The sequence below is a fragment of the Candoia aspera genome, chromosome 4 (assembly GCF_035149785.1).
Source record: "Candoia aspera isolate rCanAsp1 chromosome 4, rCanAsp1.hap2, whole genome shotgun sequence".
Lineage (NCBI taxonomy): Eukaryota > Metazoa > Chordata > Lepidosauria > Squamata > Boidae > Candoia > Candoia aspera.
The window spans coordinates 95,887,539-95,905,897 of NC_086156.1; the positions used below are offsets into that span (position 1 = coordinate 95,887,539).

The 18,359-nt window shown below is 37.8% G+C and overlaps 1 protein-coding gene across 1 annotated transcript; it reads right to left on the bottom strand.

Moving 5' to 3' along the window:
* Positions 1 to 4,162: 4,162 nt before the first annotated feature.
* LOC134496739 (vomeronasal type-2 receptor 26-like) lies at positions 4,163 to 12,822 on the bottom strand. The gene is made up of 5 exons (XM_063302448.1): positions 12,532 to 12,822; positions 10,170 to 11,021; positions 9,138 to 9,365; positions 8,086 to 8,212; positions 4,163 to 5,064 (listed from the first exon to the last, which is right to left on the bottom strand). Exons 1-5 carry the CDS (start codon positions 12,820 to 12,822, stop codon positions 4,163 to 4,165), a joined length of 2,400 nt encoding a protein of 799 aa, XP_063158518.1.
* Positions 12,823 to 18,359: the final 5,537 nt, after the last annotated feature.

Consider the following 18,359-nt stretch of genomic DNA (forward strand, 5'->3'; position numbering starts at 1 on the left):
TCCAGTCCCCCAATGACTGCTATCAGGTTATTCTTAGGGTCACATTTAAAATTGGGGATAAAGTTCTTCAATGAGGAAGTGAGCTGTATCACGGCATGATAACTCCATTTTGCAGTGAAATAACTGTCATAGATCTGAAAGCCCAAGGTGAAATTGGGTGAAATCTGATGCTTTTCATTAATTTCCTTAACTGCGAATTTCAAGGCCATGATGTGCTGGTAATTCTTAGGCAGTGCACTATAAAGGATATTGTGTTCCATATTAGTGGGTTATTTCTAATTATTATTATTTCTTTGTTTCTTTGTTTTTCCTAATATATCTTATAGCAAGACTACTTTGGGCAGCTAATGAATGTTTTTTAAAGCTTAAAAAAAGAGTATTCCCCCCACTCCCCCCAAAAAAGATTGACAACATGTATGTTATATTGTGCAATTAATCTTTAGGAGAGGAACAAATACATAACTTTCAGTATTTCTGCATATAAGAGGATGAAGACGAGTAGGTTAATACATATCCTAACTTCATGGAGAGAAAAAATAAAAGAATAAACATGATCAGTGTTCATCTTTTGTATATACTATCCCTTATTCTAAAAATAAGGCAAAATAATGATTGAGGATAAAGCATATAAACTTTGAGGGATGAAAATGACATTTCTGCAATGCAGTAGAATAAGTTAGGCCTACAGTCCACTAAGTTCAGTGAATCTAATTATCAGGTAAGGATGTGCATGAGTGCAGTCTATTTGGATTAGAACAGGCTTCTGTCTCCAATGCTTTGTGGCACTGAACATTATAGTGCTCTTTAAAGGGCTGACTTTCAAGAAGGTTGCTGCAAGTGTGCTGCTCAATAATGCCGTGTACTTGGTTTCTGCCATTCCATTGCTCTTCAAGCAACAATAATTTTCAGAGCTCGGTTTACAGTGATTAATAAAATTTGAATCATGAATGAATGAATGAATGAATGAATGAATGAATGAATGAATGAATGAATGAATGAATGTTGATGGATTTCTGGATTCAGACTGGATTAAGATGGGTTTACAATTCTTCAAATGCCACGGCTTGGTATAGAAAGGGAGACAGGGAGTCTGCAGGCCCACCCCATTCCAAGTTGAAGATGGGGACTAAAATAAAAAGCCAATGTCTCATTCTAACCAGGGGCAAGGAAAGTTGTGGTTCTCCCTCATTTTAGTGATTAAAGGGAAGCAAGCCACCAAAGGCAAAGGGAAGTAGATTCTGATCTTGTCTACAGAAGAAAGTAATTACCAACATGAAGATGTAGATTGAAAGGAGAGGCAATACTGGTTTTGGTATCAGATGAACTGCAGTAATCATGGTTTAAACATCTGGCCTGACTTTTGAACTTTCTTGTTCTTTCCCAGGCTAAGCCATAAATTAAGGCTGAAACTGCTAGGAGAAATCCTCAGGAAATAGGAAAAAAATGGAAAATGTTAATTTCTTACAGGATTTCATCCAAGAGTGTTACTGGAGGTTCCACAGTAAAAGTTGGTGAATCATCAACTTGGAAGGCCTGAGATGTAATGAAACCAACAATAAAATCTCCCATTTGATGGTCCTCATGAAGTGGGGCATGTGGCTTCTTGTCTCTGAAAATCTTAGTGTGAATCGTGCACACTATTTGAGCAAGCAGTATTTGCAGCAGTGGAGCTAGCAATCCATTCATATTAACGAAAAGAATCATATGTCCTTATTTTCCTGGAAAGCACTCTCTGTGATTACCATACTTGACTTCTATGTATAAATGTCATGGGAGTTCCATGAATAAATGTCACCATGTATTTTCTAAAGTTGACATAGTCTCTAGAAATCTGTAGGGATTTAAAGAAGGAACATAGTCAAACCAAGCCTGCAATCATAGGAGAAGAAAATAATGTTGGGAATTCTCATGGAAGTGAAGTTGAAAACATGTTTTATGTTTTCAGAATCAACATGTTTAGTGGAGTATAATATTTTTGCTAGTTTTACAAAAAGAAAAAAATCAAGATTGGAATTATTTATAGCCCGAAATAGGAAAGAGCTACGTGAGCTAAATCTAATTTTAAATTATATTTTAAGAAGGAATGGCCAGCATTAGTGTAACAGACATTCATTATAACTTATCAATGAGTTACATAAAGAAACAGAGTAGGTTTTTATGATAATGAAAATCTTTTATTGGAAATATTGTATAAATTATTAACTATAGATATAGATGTTTGTTGTTTTTCTTTTTTTTTCTGTACTGTTTTACTTTTTTGTTTTGTTTAATTAATTGAATATAGGCCCAACTTTAAGAAATAATAAAAAAATGAGCAGAAAACACAACACAACAAAACAAAACAAAGCCCAAAAGCAGTATTACATAATATAAATCACCATTCTCCTAGACTGAAGTGTGGGATGCAAAAAAGTGACTTTCCTCTTCAGTGGTGATGTCCAATCAATCCCTGTGTTTGGTCAAATATTTCTGAAGAGATGGGGAAACTACCCAATGTTTCTCATAGTGAATCCTGAACTTATTTCACTATTTCTCCTGATCCATATACATGGATCTTACCAATCATTACAAAGCCCACTAAGTGTCATTGCTCAATTTTCTTGCTTCCCCATTTCACCTAAATTCTCTCATCTATCTTGATATTGGCATTGGGAGATACTTTGAGATAAGCTGAGAATGGATGAACATGGATGAAGCAGACTCACCAAACATATAACCAAGATTGCAGAAGAGCTTTGACTGAAACTCACCTAGTGAGGAAAGCTAATAGGAGCTGGAGAGCACACCATGTTGTCTTGTTTTGGCAATACATCCAAGTGAAGGAGGCTAGAATGTGGTTTTATATATAACCTCAAATAAGGACACTGTGAGGCTGAACTACACCATGGCTTTGCAGTGGAATGTGAGAACTGAACCTGTTTACCCTTCACTAATGACTGAATTACACAGCTAACCATGTTAAAGATACCACGTTAAAGATACAAATTGTCCAAAAGTTAACTTCCTCCCAACACAATTGGAGAACAAGTCCTTTTAGTCAGGCTAGGGAATGAATGTAGAAAAGGGGAAAAATCCATAGTTAAAAAGATATGCTACAAAACCTGCACTGGCTGGATTTCAGAAAAGGAGCTCCCAGGAGCATCAGAAGACCATTGAATGGAGATAGAGCTACTCTATGTAATACTCTATGTATCATTTAAATCCCCCCATTTTTTTTTAATCCATTCAACCGTGTCCAATTCTCAGAGACTGCCTGGACAAGTCCGTGAAGTTTTCTTGGCAAGGTTTTTCAGAAATGGTTTGCCACTGCCTCCTTCCTAGGGCTGAGAGAAAGTGACTGCCCAAATTTATCCAACTGGCTTTATGCCTAAGGTGGGACTAGAAGTTCTGGTTTCTAGCCTGATTCCTTAGCCAGGTTACACTCTGAGCTCAACTAAGGCACAATCAAGAGTGGTTGCACAAGGGTGCATTTTTGGCAACCCTTCTTTTCAGTCTATTTATCAATCCTCTTATAGCCAGATTGAACAATCCAGCTATCTGGATTCTATCTTTCAGCATTGGAATATAGACACATATCCATTCTCAATTTTACAGATGATGCTTTACTGCTGGCACAAGTGTGGATTCATCTGAAGCAGTCACATCATACGTTTCCTGAGTTACTATTAAGAAGAAATGCTCAAGATCAAATACTCCAAAACCAAGGTCATGGCGTTTGCTGAAAGTCTAAAGTTACAGCTGTAGTGACTAAAAAGCACCTGATAGAACAAGTTAAGATATTCAAGTGCTTAGCTGTTGTTTTCTACACCTCTTGTAACTATAAAGCCAATGATGACTATAGTATTCTAATTGCACAAACATAGCCTTAGCTCTACAACTTTTCCATTTCTTCAAAAGAGCCCAATTTGTAATTTCAGTGCTTAAAGGTTTCTAGGCTAAGGTGCATGTTCAACTCCTCTTTGGAGCTCAGTTGGACCTTTATAGATAATTCCTTACAAAAATAAAATGTAATTATGATTTAAAAGTTTTTTTTTTTTCCATTTAGCCATGCATAATATTTAGATGAAAAGGAAGGGAGGCAGAAATTATAGATAGGAAAAAAGGGAAGTAAAAGACACAATCAGATTGCAGGTGATTTCCAAAACACAGACTTATAATTTATTCATTTCTTTCTTTTTATCAGCTGATCCCTGTGGTTCAGCTCAGGCCTCCACAAAATAATGAAACACTTGGGGACAAAAATGCACCCTAGCAGTCCAGCACTGGAGGCTAAGATGGAGAAAATCTCCACAGCAACCGTATATTTTCCTTTGGTGCTCAGGTAGGTTGGAACAAAGGATAACCAAGCACTGCAGAAAACCAACATACTGAATGTGATAAACTTGGCTTCATTAAAAGCATCTGGTAACTTCCTGGCAAAAAAGGCCACAGTGAAACTCACCATGGCCAAAAAGCCCAGATAGCTCAGCACACAATAAAACATGGTCACAGAACCTTGATTACATTCCAGAACAATCTGATCTTCCACTGAGTGCATATCAACATCTGGGAAGGGGGGAGAGGTTGACAGCCATATGATGCATATGCCTGATTGAGTAAGAGAACAGGAAAGAACAATGGAATTGGCGAGTCTTTTTCCCACACATTTATTGAACATAGATCCTGGCTTCGTGGCCAAGAAAGCCAGAACAACTATGATGGTTTTTGCCAGCACACAAGAAACAGCCACTGTGAAGATTATACTAAAGGCAGTTTGGCAGAGGAAACACAAGATCTTCCCAGGACGGCCAATAAAAAGCAAAGAAGATAGAAAACAGAGCAGGAGAGAGATGAGGAGAGTGTAGGTAAGGTCCCGGTTGTTGGCTATGACAATGGGAGTGTTGTGGTGCTTCAGAAAGATTCCAAGTATGGAGGCTGTAATCAAAGCAATGGAAACAGCAGATAATCCTAAACAAAGTCCCAAAGGTTCTTCAAAAGACAGGAAGGTTGCAGTTTTGGGAATGCAGAAATCTTGTGTCTTGCTGGGATAGTTTTCAGTTGCACAATTATCACAGTCATTCATATCTGGGGAAAAATGTTTATTCACTTTCTGATATAAAACTTGTAAACATGCCAGAGTGAATGCAGATTGCTTAATGTGTCTACACTTACTTAGGGAATGGCCATGATTCTGAAAAATATTCCTTGATTCAACAAGATTATATATATGTAATGTATACACATATGTATTCACTATACACACACACACACATATGTAGTGTGTGTATATGTGTGTGTGTGTGTGTGTACACACACACACACACACGCACACACACACAGAGTAGGTGGTCCTAGCTTAATGACCTTTGTTCAATGACTGTTCAAATTATGATAGTGCTGAACAAGTGGTAGTTATGACTGATTCTCATACTTACATTGGCTGCAGCATCCCCATGGCCACATGATCACCATTTGCGACCTTCACTGCAGGGTTCCTACAAAGTCAATAGGGAAGCCAGAAGGAGGTTTTAAATGGTGACCATGTAATGTCCTCACTTAATTACCAATGGTGACTCATTTAACAATGGCAACTGAAGTGCTGGATTTTCCAACACTAAGTAGCATGGTCACATGATGTCATGCTTTACAACCACATTGCTTAGCAATGGAAATTCCAGTCCCAATTACCATTGTTAAATGAGGACTACCTGTATGTATATCTCCAGACTAGAAAGGCAATAAAAATGTGTTTCTGTGTGTGTGTGTGTGTAAATGGGATAGGTATAAAGACAAAAACAGAGATGGACATCCTTTTTATTTTCTTTCTAGTTTTTGCTTCTATTCTTTTGTCATGTATACATATGTGGGGTATATAATGTTTTTTTTTAAATTAATTTAGTTCAAATGACATGTAATTCTGATTAATTGGAACTGTATTTCATTTTATTAGGGCAATGCAAAACTTCGCAATACTTCATCAGTATAATAAAGCTTTGGCAGTTCAGAACAATTGCATAATTTTTTAAGAGCTACAAAAAATTACAAAATAACAATATAACAGATGATGATGATGATGATGATAATGATGATGGTGATGGTGATGGTGATGATGATGATGATGATATAATAATAACAACAATAACATTCTCAGACCATTAAGGTCTGAAATAAATCCAATAATGAAACTACAATGTTCAACAAATCAGTGGAACAGAATGGGCTTATCCAATCTGATTTTCAGATGCAATGACCTGGATGAAGGGGATCATGTTGGCACTTTCCCAAAACTTGTGTTATTTTATCTCATATTCTCTCTCACTATCAGTGACTGAATAATGTGTTTAATTTCTGCCACTGACACTGGTGGCCAAGGAGGGCAATTATCAAGGGTCAAAAACGCAGTAGTCATCATTTCTGGATGTTCCTGCTTAGTGCTGTCAAATAAGTTGGTATAAAAACCCTCCCAAACTGTAGCTGGGATAGGGATAGTGAGTAAAAGCTTATACTCCTTCAGCATGCCAGGAACTAATGTTCCAAAACATGACTGAGATATATTCCAATATATAATGTTCCAAAATATGACTGAGTTGGACCTTTTTGCTGACTTTTCTGGCTCCGACCAAACTGTAGCTTTTTGTTGAACCTTCTTGGTAGCTATTAGTTTCTTGTAATTGAATCTATGCTTTAATATCTTGGTATGATTGTTTGGTGTGGGGTTTCTTTGGACCAAATGCATAGCTGCTTTTAGGGTCTTCCTTGAGTGAGAGCAATCAAGGTCAAACCAATTAGATCTTGTTGGCTGTTGGTTCCTAGCTGACAATTTTTCTATTAAAAAGTTTCTTAATGTGTAACACAAATTGGCATACCCGGTAAATGTTCCATTTGGGTCTTGAGTAGATATAACAACTATTTTCACCCAGGACTGGACCTTCTCAGAGTTCATAAAGTTGGCAATTGCCTTGGTGTCTACCTTGGACCATTTAAGCCTGCTAGCTTGCCTCACTTCTAGGATAGTGAGTAGCTTCTTGTTGTGTGTTATGGGTAGTCTTAAATCTCAACTGCCATAAAAGTTAACTGCAATCAGTTGATGGTCACTGTCCTCCCTCACATAAATTTGAATGCCTGAGAATAAGTCAGTTTTGTCTCTTGTGATACATACAGTATGTAATCCAAGACACTGTTTGTATTCCCAGCAAGGAAGATAAAGGGATATATAAAGCAACTCTCTTTGCCCCCTAGGATATGAAGATTGCATGTATAAATCAAGATCAGTTTAGAGCTGGCCATGTACCTTTCAGTGTCTCTGGAGTGCCAGGGTGGGCCATTTGATAAATAGTCCTCAGAAATATCTATCTATCTATCTATCTATCTATCTATCTATCTATCTATCTATCTATCTATCATCTATCTACCTACCTATCTATCTATCTATCTATCTCAATTTAACTAAAGAAAAATAGTGGGAAAATCCTATCCACCACTTGGATTGGTATTATTGAATTGGGTGAAATTTATTTTAAGAAAACATATATAGAATGAGATTGAGAGTTTGTATATTCCTCAGAAATAATCCCTTACCTGTTTATTAAAAATAAATCTAAGTAATATGATTGTACTACAATAATGTATTGTAAGCCCCGCAGAGTTAAATCCATAATGAGATGGGCAGTGTATAAATTTGATAAATACATACATACATGCATACATACATACACACACAAATACTTTCGCTTTCCTCTTGTATTACAACTTCCAATATGATAACAAAATTTAGAAGTCTCCTGAGACTTGGGTATAAGATCCAAGAGGATCTTATGTTCTGCATTGCTTTTCTGGACAAGATACAACAACCATTTGCCAAACCTGCCTTAGCTGGAAAGAATGGTGTGATAAGGTTGGTTGGTTAAACTTTCAACATCAAGATGTGGTAATCAGCTGTGATCACAAAGCAATATCATCATAGGTGTCCCTTGATTCCTCAGCCATGAACATCTCAGTCCATAGAAGCAAGAAGACATTATGCCCAAAGAATCCTACCCAAACCAGAAAAATCCCATTCTACATTGAATCTAGGTGAATAATAAAATGATGCAGTAAGACGCTTACCCTTCTTACTTGAAATCTTCCCTTGAGGACATGGGATGCAATCATAGCAACAAAATGGCTGCCCTTCCCTCATTTTCTTCCTGGAACCTGGCATGCAACTCTCACTGCACAGAGAGACAGGTTGTGCCTAATCCACCAAAATGAAGAATATTTGTGAGAATAATTAGACCTGCAATTTTTTTCATCCAGGAAATTCCTCATGACATATCTTTTCCAATATTGCGATCAGTGATTGAAGGAAATCTTCCTTGTATTTCCCAGCTTTCCCTAAATGGAATGGGCAGGGGGAAAGGCAAATATATATTCTTTTCATATATTCCTATCAGAATATGGCTCCAATGCTATGCGAATTATAAATATTAATTCATGATTAATATTTCAGCTTCATTTTAAATATTTTTATCAGATCTAATGAGCAGTAATAGTAGTAAGAACTGTAGAAGAGAAGTGATGATGTAGAAAGGCATGTTCTTTCATTAGTTGCATTTCTTCTTAAAGAAACATAGAGTAAGATTTATATAATTTAAAAGAATATAAGTTATTATCATCTTCAGCACATTACACAGGACTAAGTCTGCTCAATTTTTTTTTCTTTAATATATGTACTAAATTTCTCCATGCAACCAAATTGAGAAAAAAAATTACTTTTTAATTTAATTTTATTTATTTATTTAATTGGTCCCCACCCATCTCCTCCCATCTGGGACTCTGGGCAGTATACAATAAAATGATTGATTAAAATGACAACCATACAATATACATACAATATATCTTAATAAATAAATATAAAAATAAGGGTAAAAATATTTAAAACCAATATTAAAATATTCAAAGTGATATAAATCTAATGGAATAAAATGTCTATTTGTTCTAGCTTCCTGAAATGATTTCAATTCAATCAGTAGCAGACAAAAAAGTAGAGAAGCTGCTTGAGCTTCATTTGTTATATATCACCTTCTGAGCTACTTGGTAACCTAAGGCAATCTCTGACTTTCATTTTACATGCAATTAGTTCTGAGATGTTTCTCTTTCCAAACTAGAAAAGCTTCCACCTGGTTAAACCAACTGTGCCATGTTATAGCATCCTCACTGATTGTGAAAACTTTGCCTGGAGGGGCCTGGGGGTCCACCCTCCCAACTTTCACCCGTTGAAAGGACTGGTTGGAGGAAACAATCCAGTTGATCACATCAAACCCAGCTACCAACTCTCCATCCTGGTTAAAAAAAATAGTTTCTCCTGCACTGTTGTTGAACAAGATGGCTCTGAGAAATTGATGATTCTGGAGAGAAAGGGAAGAGGCAAAAATAAAGAAAAATATTAGGTCAAGAAGAATGAAAAGATACAATTATGTGTAACAACTTGACAAAATACCTCTATTGGATGGCACTCCTAAATTTGATTTTTTTTCAGAAATTCACATATACTGTAACTATCAGACTGAAGGCCAAAATCAATCTACCCTTGAATATGCTTTTTAAAATTCTAGTGGAGATTTCTATTAAATATTAATGCCAAATTAAATCATGTTCATCTTGTACTTTTAAAATAAACTCATTTCCTTTCTAGCTCTTGACTTTATCACCAGCTTGTTTTTGTTTTTGAGCTTCACAGCATCAGAAGGGTTTTAATATTGAGCACAAGGACAAACTATACAACTCAACATTGGTTTGGGAAAACAAATGTGTATGTTTTTATACAGTACCAATAACATTGGAAATATGAATTGCCCCTCAGAGTGTATACCGCTTTCTACTCTTCAGCACAAAGGGAAATGAGTCCTGGGACATGCAGTAGAAGAAGCCACCTCATCTACCATTAGCCTGGTTCAGGTCCAAAATAATATTGCAGTAAGAAAACTCTCTCAAGCTGGTTGAATGAGGAAAGAAGAGGAACCCTGACTCAAAGCAAAGGATGTCCTCATTAACTCTCCGTGGTCAGAATGGAGAATCTTTCTAGTTGGGGGAAGAAAATAAACAAGGAAGGATGCTGAGAATTTGCCAGGGGCATTTACTACATTTGCTGAAGTTTTATGTTAAACCTGTAGTCATGGGGTTATTCTAACTAAAGTTATTTCAAAAATTACCTGCCACAAGCGGTGATCCTTAACTTCCACTTCATTAGCAGTTCCTTTTCCCTTATGTTTGAGTCCTGTAGCTGAAAACATGTCATTTAAAGCATGGGCCACTGCATAAACAGCATTGTAGACATTGTAGCTATGACCGGTCATCTGCACTTCAAAGAAAGTTGCCGGAAGGCTCTCCAGGTCCTCTTCCCCTGTGCAAATCTCTCCTTCCAGTTTGCCCAGGCTTGGATTTGGGAACACACAGCCAAAGGCCTGTTGCCAGAAGTCCATGATAAAACCATCTCTGTTATGGACAGATGGGTTTTGATTTTTAAGAAATAGCTCAAAATCTGGTAGATCACTGGAGTGTATTACAAAGGACAAAGCTCCACTGAAAAATTCTACATCCCAGTCCCTTTGAAAAAGAAATGAAGTGAGTTCCACTTGGGCTGTTAGTATCCACACCTTACCTTTTGGATGTTCTAGTACTGATAGATATGGAAACCATCTAAAAAAAGCCATGGAATAAGAATCTCCATTGGCCACTGATACATTGGCTTCACTGAGCATGACTGTGTCACGTAGTTTTGCCCCCTTATATATATATCCTATTCCATCAATATCAAAAGATGGTCTAGAAACTTTTTCTATAAAGGCAACACAGACACCACTCTGGGAAAACAAGGGAACAACTCTTTGTAGAAATCTTTCTCCGTTATCATTATCCATAGCAATGATGCCAATCCACAACCATCTGAAATGCAGAAGCAAAGAGAGAATCCCTGCATATTGGATGGATTCTCGAGGCACCATCTGATAGAAAGGCAGACCTGGGGTTTTATCCTCCATCACTGGAGGAGAGCCATATATGAGCTAAACAGACAGGGAAAGGAGAAGAGTCCAGTGATAATGACATGCATGTTGCAATTTAAAGTATTTAATTTGTACATACTGTAACCAACAATAATTTGAAGAATACTATCATAGTTGAAGGTGTGCAAGTGAAGGTGATAAAAGAAATCAGAGAGGCCTGTTCATTTTTTTTTCTCTAACTCAACCTGATAATCCACTTTCTTCCTATTCTTAAATCCTTACAAATTGGAAATCAGTGAAATGGATGAATGAATGAAAGAAAGAAAGAAAGAAAGAAAGAAAGAAAGAAAGAAAGAAAGAAAGAAAGAAAGAAAAAGAAAGAAATCCTTAGAAATTACCAACAATGAAACAAGTACTGTTTCCAAAGTTGAGGAAACCCTCTGGACTCCTGAATGTAGCTACCATTTGTATCTGCATCTTTAAATATGTTGTGTGTGTGTGTGTGTGTGTGTGTGTACACACACATACATATAAACACACACTCAACCACACATTGTATATAGTAAGGATGGTTGGGGAATTCTTTTTCCTGCAGCTTGCCATCACTTATTGCAGCCCTGGACAGTGGAGCGGGGAAGAGGCTTAACAGGAAAGGAGTTTTGAATGAATGAACTTTGGCAGGAGGCATAACTGGAATTAAACCATTCTTCTTAGGGAGAGATCTCATTAATCTATCTGTTCAATCAGGATTGCTCTACACACTTGGTAATACACAACTCTACCTTAATGCATCATATCTGTCTACATTCTACATGTAATCACTCATGGATGGAGCTACCATTTCTAGCTTGATCTTTAAATATAATGGTCTTGGTGGTAGTATGGATGGAGATTTTTTTTTCCTGCACCTTGTGACCACATATTGCAGCACTGGAGGATGGAGAGAGGGAAAAACTTAACAGGAAAGGAGTTTGGGAATGAATGGACATTGGCAAGAAGCATACAGTGGAATTATAGTGTTCTTCTTGGAAAAGGCCTCATTAATCTATCTGTTCAATCAGCATTGCTCTACACACTTAATAATACATACCTCTACCTTAATACATCATATTTGCCTACATTCTACATGTACAGTAATCAAGCTTCTTTATTATTATTTTTCCTTTTCTACATTCTGCAGCCCTATGGTTGAGTGGTTAAGGAATCAGTGAGACAGGCTGCAAAAATCAGTAGAGCATACAATTACTATTTTTTTTTCTTCCTATTTTCAAATTGTTTCAACAATGGAAGTTTGGCTGCATATAAATCTCCCTGATTAAACCAGGACATCCTTGGATATCTATGTGCATGTGCCTCTGTCTCAGGTCCAGTATTGCAGAGATGGACGCAGCGCTATCCTTTAAAGTGTGGAGTTCTTTGCTGTTGAGCTTCATTTCACTTTCAGACAAATGTTCTGTATAACTCTGAAGTTCTGTGTAATTTAATAAACTAGCAAAACTGCATATAGTTTGAGAAAAGGAAAGGAGATAAATACTTGTTTTACACCTTTACAGAAAGAAGGATGTTTTACCTGTGGAATTTTGTAGATTTCCAAGACAGTGGCTATATAAAGGGAGACATCTGGATCCAGTCCTCCAATGACTGCCATGAGATTATTCAGGGTGCCACATTTGAAATTGGGGACAAAGTTCTCCACTGAGGATAGTAGTTGTATGACAGCATGGTAACTCCACTTTGCACTGAAATAACTGTCATAGATGTGGAAGCCCAAGGTAAAATTGGATAAAATCTGATGGTTTTCATTAATTTCCTTTACTGCAAATGTCAGGGCCAGAATATGCTGGTAATTCTTAGGGAGCATACTATAAAGGAAGTTCTATTTTAGTAGAGTATTTCTAAGAAATGTCTGTGTTTCTTATTCCAAGCTAGTGCATAAACAAAAGTTAAGGGCTGATGATGAAGCTCCTAAAAATATTAAATATTTCTTAAAACTAAAGAAAGTATAATAAGATAAACCCTAATAATAAGAATGCTATAAATTGCTACAAATCATAGCAAACTAGTTCAAAAAAAAAAAGGAAAAAATAGCCATTTCACAGCCTAACTTCATGGAAAAAAAGGAAAAAGGGAAAACCTCAAGTGATATCTTACCTTCTGGATATGCTATCCTTTGTTCTTATACACCAAGTAATTATTAAGAATAAAGCATATAATATGTTTATGCAAAAAAAGAAAATTATAATTCTACCTAATAGCTGGTATGCAAGCTATGTTAGATCTTTATTTCACTGAGTTTGAGTTTTCTAGGATTGTAATATATTTGGCTGTGATCTGGCAATTCAGTGCTATGATTTAATAGTCATGAGTCTCTCAATATACTTTTTGTAAGACTGATTTTCAAGAATGTTCCTAAAGGTGTGCTGCTTATAGATGCTTTTTTTTTTACCAATATGCTCCTCTGTCTTTTATGTGGACGTGCTACTGCTTTTCGATTCAACCTATGAGCTCAGATGATACAATACATAATGCATAAACACACATGTCTCCTTTACTTAAGATCATCTGATCATCTTAAATCTCTTCAAAATCCATAGCCAATGTTACCATGAGCCTAACTTCAACATCAATCAATCTTGAGTGTTCTTGCTTTTAGATTGTACCTAATCATCAGAGAAAATTATTGTTCCCCCCAGCTGTATGACTGCAGGAACCAGATCCCACAAAAGATATTGTCCTTCTCAGACCAGAAAAAAAAAAAATCTCAAAAGATAGTGTCTCAACACAGTAATTCCCAAAACATAAGTTGAGCTTTGAAAGCAGAGTCAATGTAAGGTGGTAGAATCAGACTGAATTTTGGAAATACAAGCTTATATCTGTACTCATTTTTCGGTATTCTTGATTCTAATATTCTTACTTTCTTTTAAATTGCTTTGCTTTGCAAAGAATTGTGCAAAACTCAAACCTTCAACTCTTTTTCCTATCACACTAAATTCCATCCCCTATAAAGAAAAAAGAGATTCAATTTCTAATCCACCAGTCTGTCTATTTATTTATTTGATTGATTGATTGATTGATTAGCATTTTGCATTTTGCATTTCCCAAGACATAGGTTAAGTTTGTAGCTGCTAAAGAAAGTCATGGAAATTAGGAAACAAAAGTAGAATGCAAATTTCATACATAATTTCATCCAAAATTGCTGGCGGAGGTTCTACATTAAAGATTATTGCATCATCAATTATGTATGCCTGAGATGTAATGAAACCAACAATGCCATCTCCCAATTGATGATACTCATGAAGTGGAGAATGTGGCTCCTTGTCCCTGCAGATCTTAGTGTGAGTCACACTCACTCTTTGGGCAAGCAGTATTTGCAACAGTGGAGCTAGCAATCCACACATGTTAAAGAAAAGGATCAAATGCCCTGCTTTTGGAAAACACTGTCTGTGATTCCCATAGCTTGACTTCTCCCCTTTCTTCCAAGAATAAGTATCATCATAGATTTTCTAAAGCTGATGTTGTCTCCAGAAATCTGTAGGGATTTCAAGAAGGAACATACAGTAGTCAAAGCAAGGCTGTAATTACAGGAGAGGGAGGTCATGTTGTGAATTCTCATGGAACTGAAGATGAAAACAGGTCTTTTGCTTTACAGAAGCAAAATATTTTATATAAAATGTCAACATATTTAGTGGAGCATCATGCTTTATATAAAACGTCAACATATTATGGACATATTTAGTGGAGCATCATGCTTTTACTTCTTCTACAACAAGAAACCTTCAGCAAAGGATCGTTACCTTGTCGTGGTGCTGGAGCTTGAGCACCTCAATGATGCCATGAGCTAAACCGTGAAGGGCCACCCAAAACGGGAAAGTCATGACAGAGAGGTCAGACTAAATGCGATCCCTGGGGAAGGTAATGGCAACCCACCCCAGTATTCTTGCCATGAAAACTAAATGGATCAGTACAACCAGAGTTATGTCAGTATACCATCGGAAGATGAGACCCCCAGGTCGGAAGATGGCCAAAATGCTACTGGGGAGGAACAGACGATGAGTTCAACTAGCCCCAGACATGATGACGCAGCTAGCTCAAAGCCGAAAGGACGGCTAGCGGCTGACGGTGCTGGTGGTGAACGGCGAATCCGATGTTCTAAGGATCAACACACCATTGGAACCTGGAATGTAAGATCTATGAGCCAGGGCAAATTGGATGTGGTTATTGGTGAGATGTCAAGATTAAAGATAGACATTGTGGGCGACAGCAAACTGAAATGGACTGGAATGGGCCACTTCACATCAAATGACCACCAGATCTACTACTGTGGACAAGAGGACCACAGAAGAAATGGAGTAGCCTTCATAATTAATAGTAAAGCGGCTAAAGCAGTGCTTGGATACAATCCAAAAAACGATAGAATGATCTCAATTTGAATTCAGGGCAAGCCATCTAACATCACAGTGATCCAAATATACACCCCTGTACAGATGCTGAAGAAGCTGAAGTAGAGCAGTTCTATGAGGATCTGCAGCACCTACTGGACAACACGCCTCAAAGAGATGTTATTTTCATCACAGGAGACTGGAATGCTAAGGTGGGCAGTCAAATGACACCTGGAATTACAGGTAAGCATGGCCTGGGAGAACAAAATGAAGCAGGACATAGGCTGATAGAATTTTGCCAAGACAACTCACTCTGCATAACAAACACTCTCTTCCAACAACCTAAGAGACGGCTTTATACATGGACTTCCCCAGATGGACAACACCGAAATCAGATTGACTACATCCTTTGCAGCCAAAGGTGGCAGACATCTATAGAGTTGGTAAAAGCAAGACTGGAGCTGAGTGTAGTTCAGATCATGAACTTCATATTGCACAATTTAGGATCAGACTAAAGAGATTAGGGAAGACCCACAGATCAGCTAGATATGAGCTCACTAATATTCCTAAGGAATCTGCAGTGGAGGTGAAGAATCGATTTAAGGGACTGGACTTAGTAGATAGGGTCCTGGAAGAACTCTGGACAGAAGTTTGCAACATTGTTCAGGAGGCGGCAACAAAATACATCCCAAAGAAAGAGAAAACCAAGCAGGCAAAATGGCTGTCTGCTGAGACACTAGAAGTAGCCCAAGAAAGAAGGAAAGCAAAAGGCAACAGCGATAGGGGGAGATATGCCCAATTAAATGCAAAATTCCAGAGGTTAGCCAGAAGAGATAAGGAGTTATTTTTAAACAAGCAATGCATGGAAGTGGAAGAAGACAATAGAATAGGAAGGACAAGAGACCTCTTCCAGAAAATTAGAAACATCGGAGGTAAATTCCAGGCCAAAATGGGTATGATCAAAAACAAAGATGGCAAGGACCTAACAGAAGAAGAAGAGATCAAGAAAGGGTGGCAAGAATATACAGAAGACCTGTAGAGGAAGGATAACAATATTGGGGATAGCTTTGATGGTGTGGTCAGTGAGCTAGAGCCAGACATCCTGAAGAGTGAGGTTGAATGGGCCTTAAGAAGCATTGCTAATAACAAGGCAGCAGGAGACGACGGCATCCCAGCTGAAGTGTTCAAAATCTTGCAAGATGATGCTGTCAAGGTAATGCATGCTATATGCCAGCAAATTTGGAAAACACAAGAATGGCCATCAGATTGGAAAAAATCAACTTATATCCCCATACCAAAAAAGGGGAACACTAAAGAATGTTCAAACTATCGAACAGTGGCACTCATTTCACGTGCCAGTAAGGTAATGCTCAAGATCCTGCAAGTTAGACTTCAGCAATTCATGGAGCGAGAACTGCCAGATGTACAAGCTGGGTTTAGAAAAGGCAGAGGAACTAGGGACCAAATTGCCAATATCCACTGGATAATGGAAAAAGCCAGGGAGTTTCAGAAAAACATCTATTTCTGTTTTATTGACTATTCTAAAGCCTTTGACTGTGTGCACCATAACAAATTGTAGCAAGTTCTTAGTGGTATGGAAATACCAAGTCATCTTGTCTGCCTCCTGAAGAATCTGTATAACGACCAAGTAGCAACAGTAAGAACAGACCATGGAACAACGGACTGGTTTAAGATTGGGAAAGGAGTATGGCAGGGCTGTATACTCTCACCCTACCTATTCAACTTGTACACAGAACACATCATGCGACAAGATGGGCTTGAGGAATCCAAGGCTGGAGTTAAAATCGCTGGAAGAAACATTAACAATCTCAGATATGCAGATGGTACCACTTTGATGGCTGAAAGCGAACAGGAACTGAGGAGCCTTATGATGAAGGTGAAAGAAGAAAATGCAAAAGCTGGCTTGCAGCTAAACCTCAAAAAAACCAAGATTATGGCAACCAGCTTGATTGATAACTGGCAAATAGAGGGAGAAAATGTAGAAGCAGTGAAAGACTTTGTATTTCTAGGTGCAAAGATTACTGCAGATGCTGACTGCAGTCAGGAAATCAGAAGACACTTAATCCTTGGGAGAAAAGCAATGACAAATGTCGATAAAATAGTTAAGAGCAGAGATATCACACTGACAACAAAGGTCCACATAGGTAAAGCAATGGTATTCCCAGTAGTAACATATGGCTGCAAGAGCTGGACCATAAGGAAGGCTGAGAGAAGGAACGTAGAAGGTTTTGAACTGTGGTGTTGGAGGAAAATTCTGAGAGTGCCTTAGACTGCCAGAAGATCAAACCAGTCCATCCTCCAGGAAATAAAGCCAGACTGCTCACTTGAGGGAACGATATTAAAGGCAAAACTGAAATACTTTGGCCACATAATGAGAAGACAGGACACCCTAGAGAAGATGCTGATGCTGGGGAGAGTGGAAGGCAAAAGGAAGAGGGGCCGACCAAGGGCAAGATGGATGGATGATATTCTAGAGGTGACGGACTCGTCCCTGGGGGAGCAGGGGGTGTTGACGACTCACAGGAAGCTCTGGTGTGGGCTGGTCCATGAAGTCACGAAGTGTCGGAAGCAACTAAATGAATAAACAAAAACAACAAGAAACAGTCCAGATTGTAATGATTTTCAATCTGAAGTAGCAACAAGATGTGTGACCTAAAACCGGGGTGAAATGAACTTTTTAGAAGGAGCAAGATTAGTGTCAGAGAAGAGTTAAGATGTTCATGGCTTTAATCATACCTCATACCATATTACTAGTGGGATCAGTGAGGCAGACAGCAGAGGTATAGACAATATGAGGTTAAGCTAAAGCCAAGGAGGGAATTCAAGCAACTGCATTTTGTCTCCAAATTCCTCTTTTTCAAAAATCCATTTATTTCCCCTACTTGGCGGTCCTAACATTGCTTTCGGCTGGTAGGCATACAAAGAATGTTGAGTACTTGCTATGGGCGCAGAATGGTTGCTCTTGGGCTATTGTTTTCCCTTATCATCACTGAGTGTA

Coding starts and splice junctions, on each gene's coding strand:
- LOC134496739 (XM_063302448.1), bottom strand. CDS start 12,822: ATGCTCCCTAAGAATTACCAGCATATTCTGGCCCTGACATTTGCAGTA. Junction 9,366..10,169: donor AGGATCACCGCTTGTGGCAG/GTAATTTTTGAA, acceptor CTTTCTCTCCAG/AATCATCAATTTCTCAGAGC. Junction 5,065..8,085: donor GAAGATTTCAAGTAAGAAGG/GTAAGCGTCTTA, acceptor ATTTTTCCCCAG/ATATGAATGACTGTGATAAT.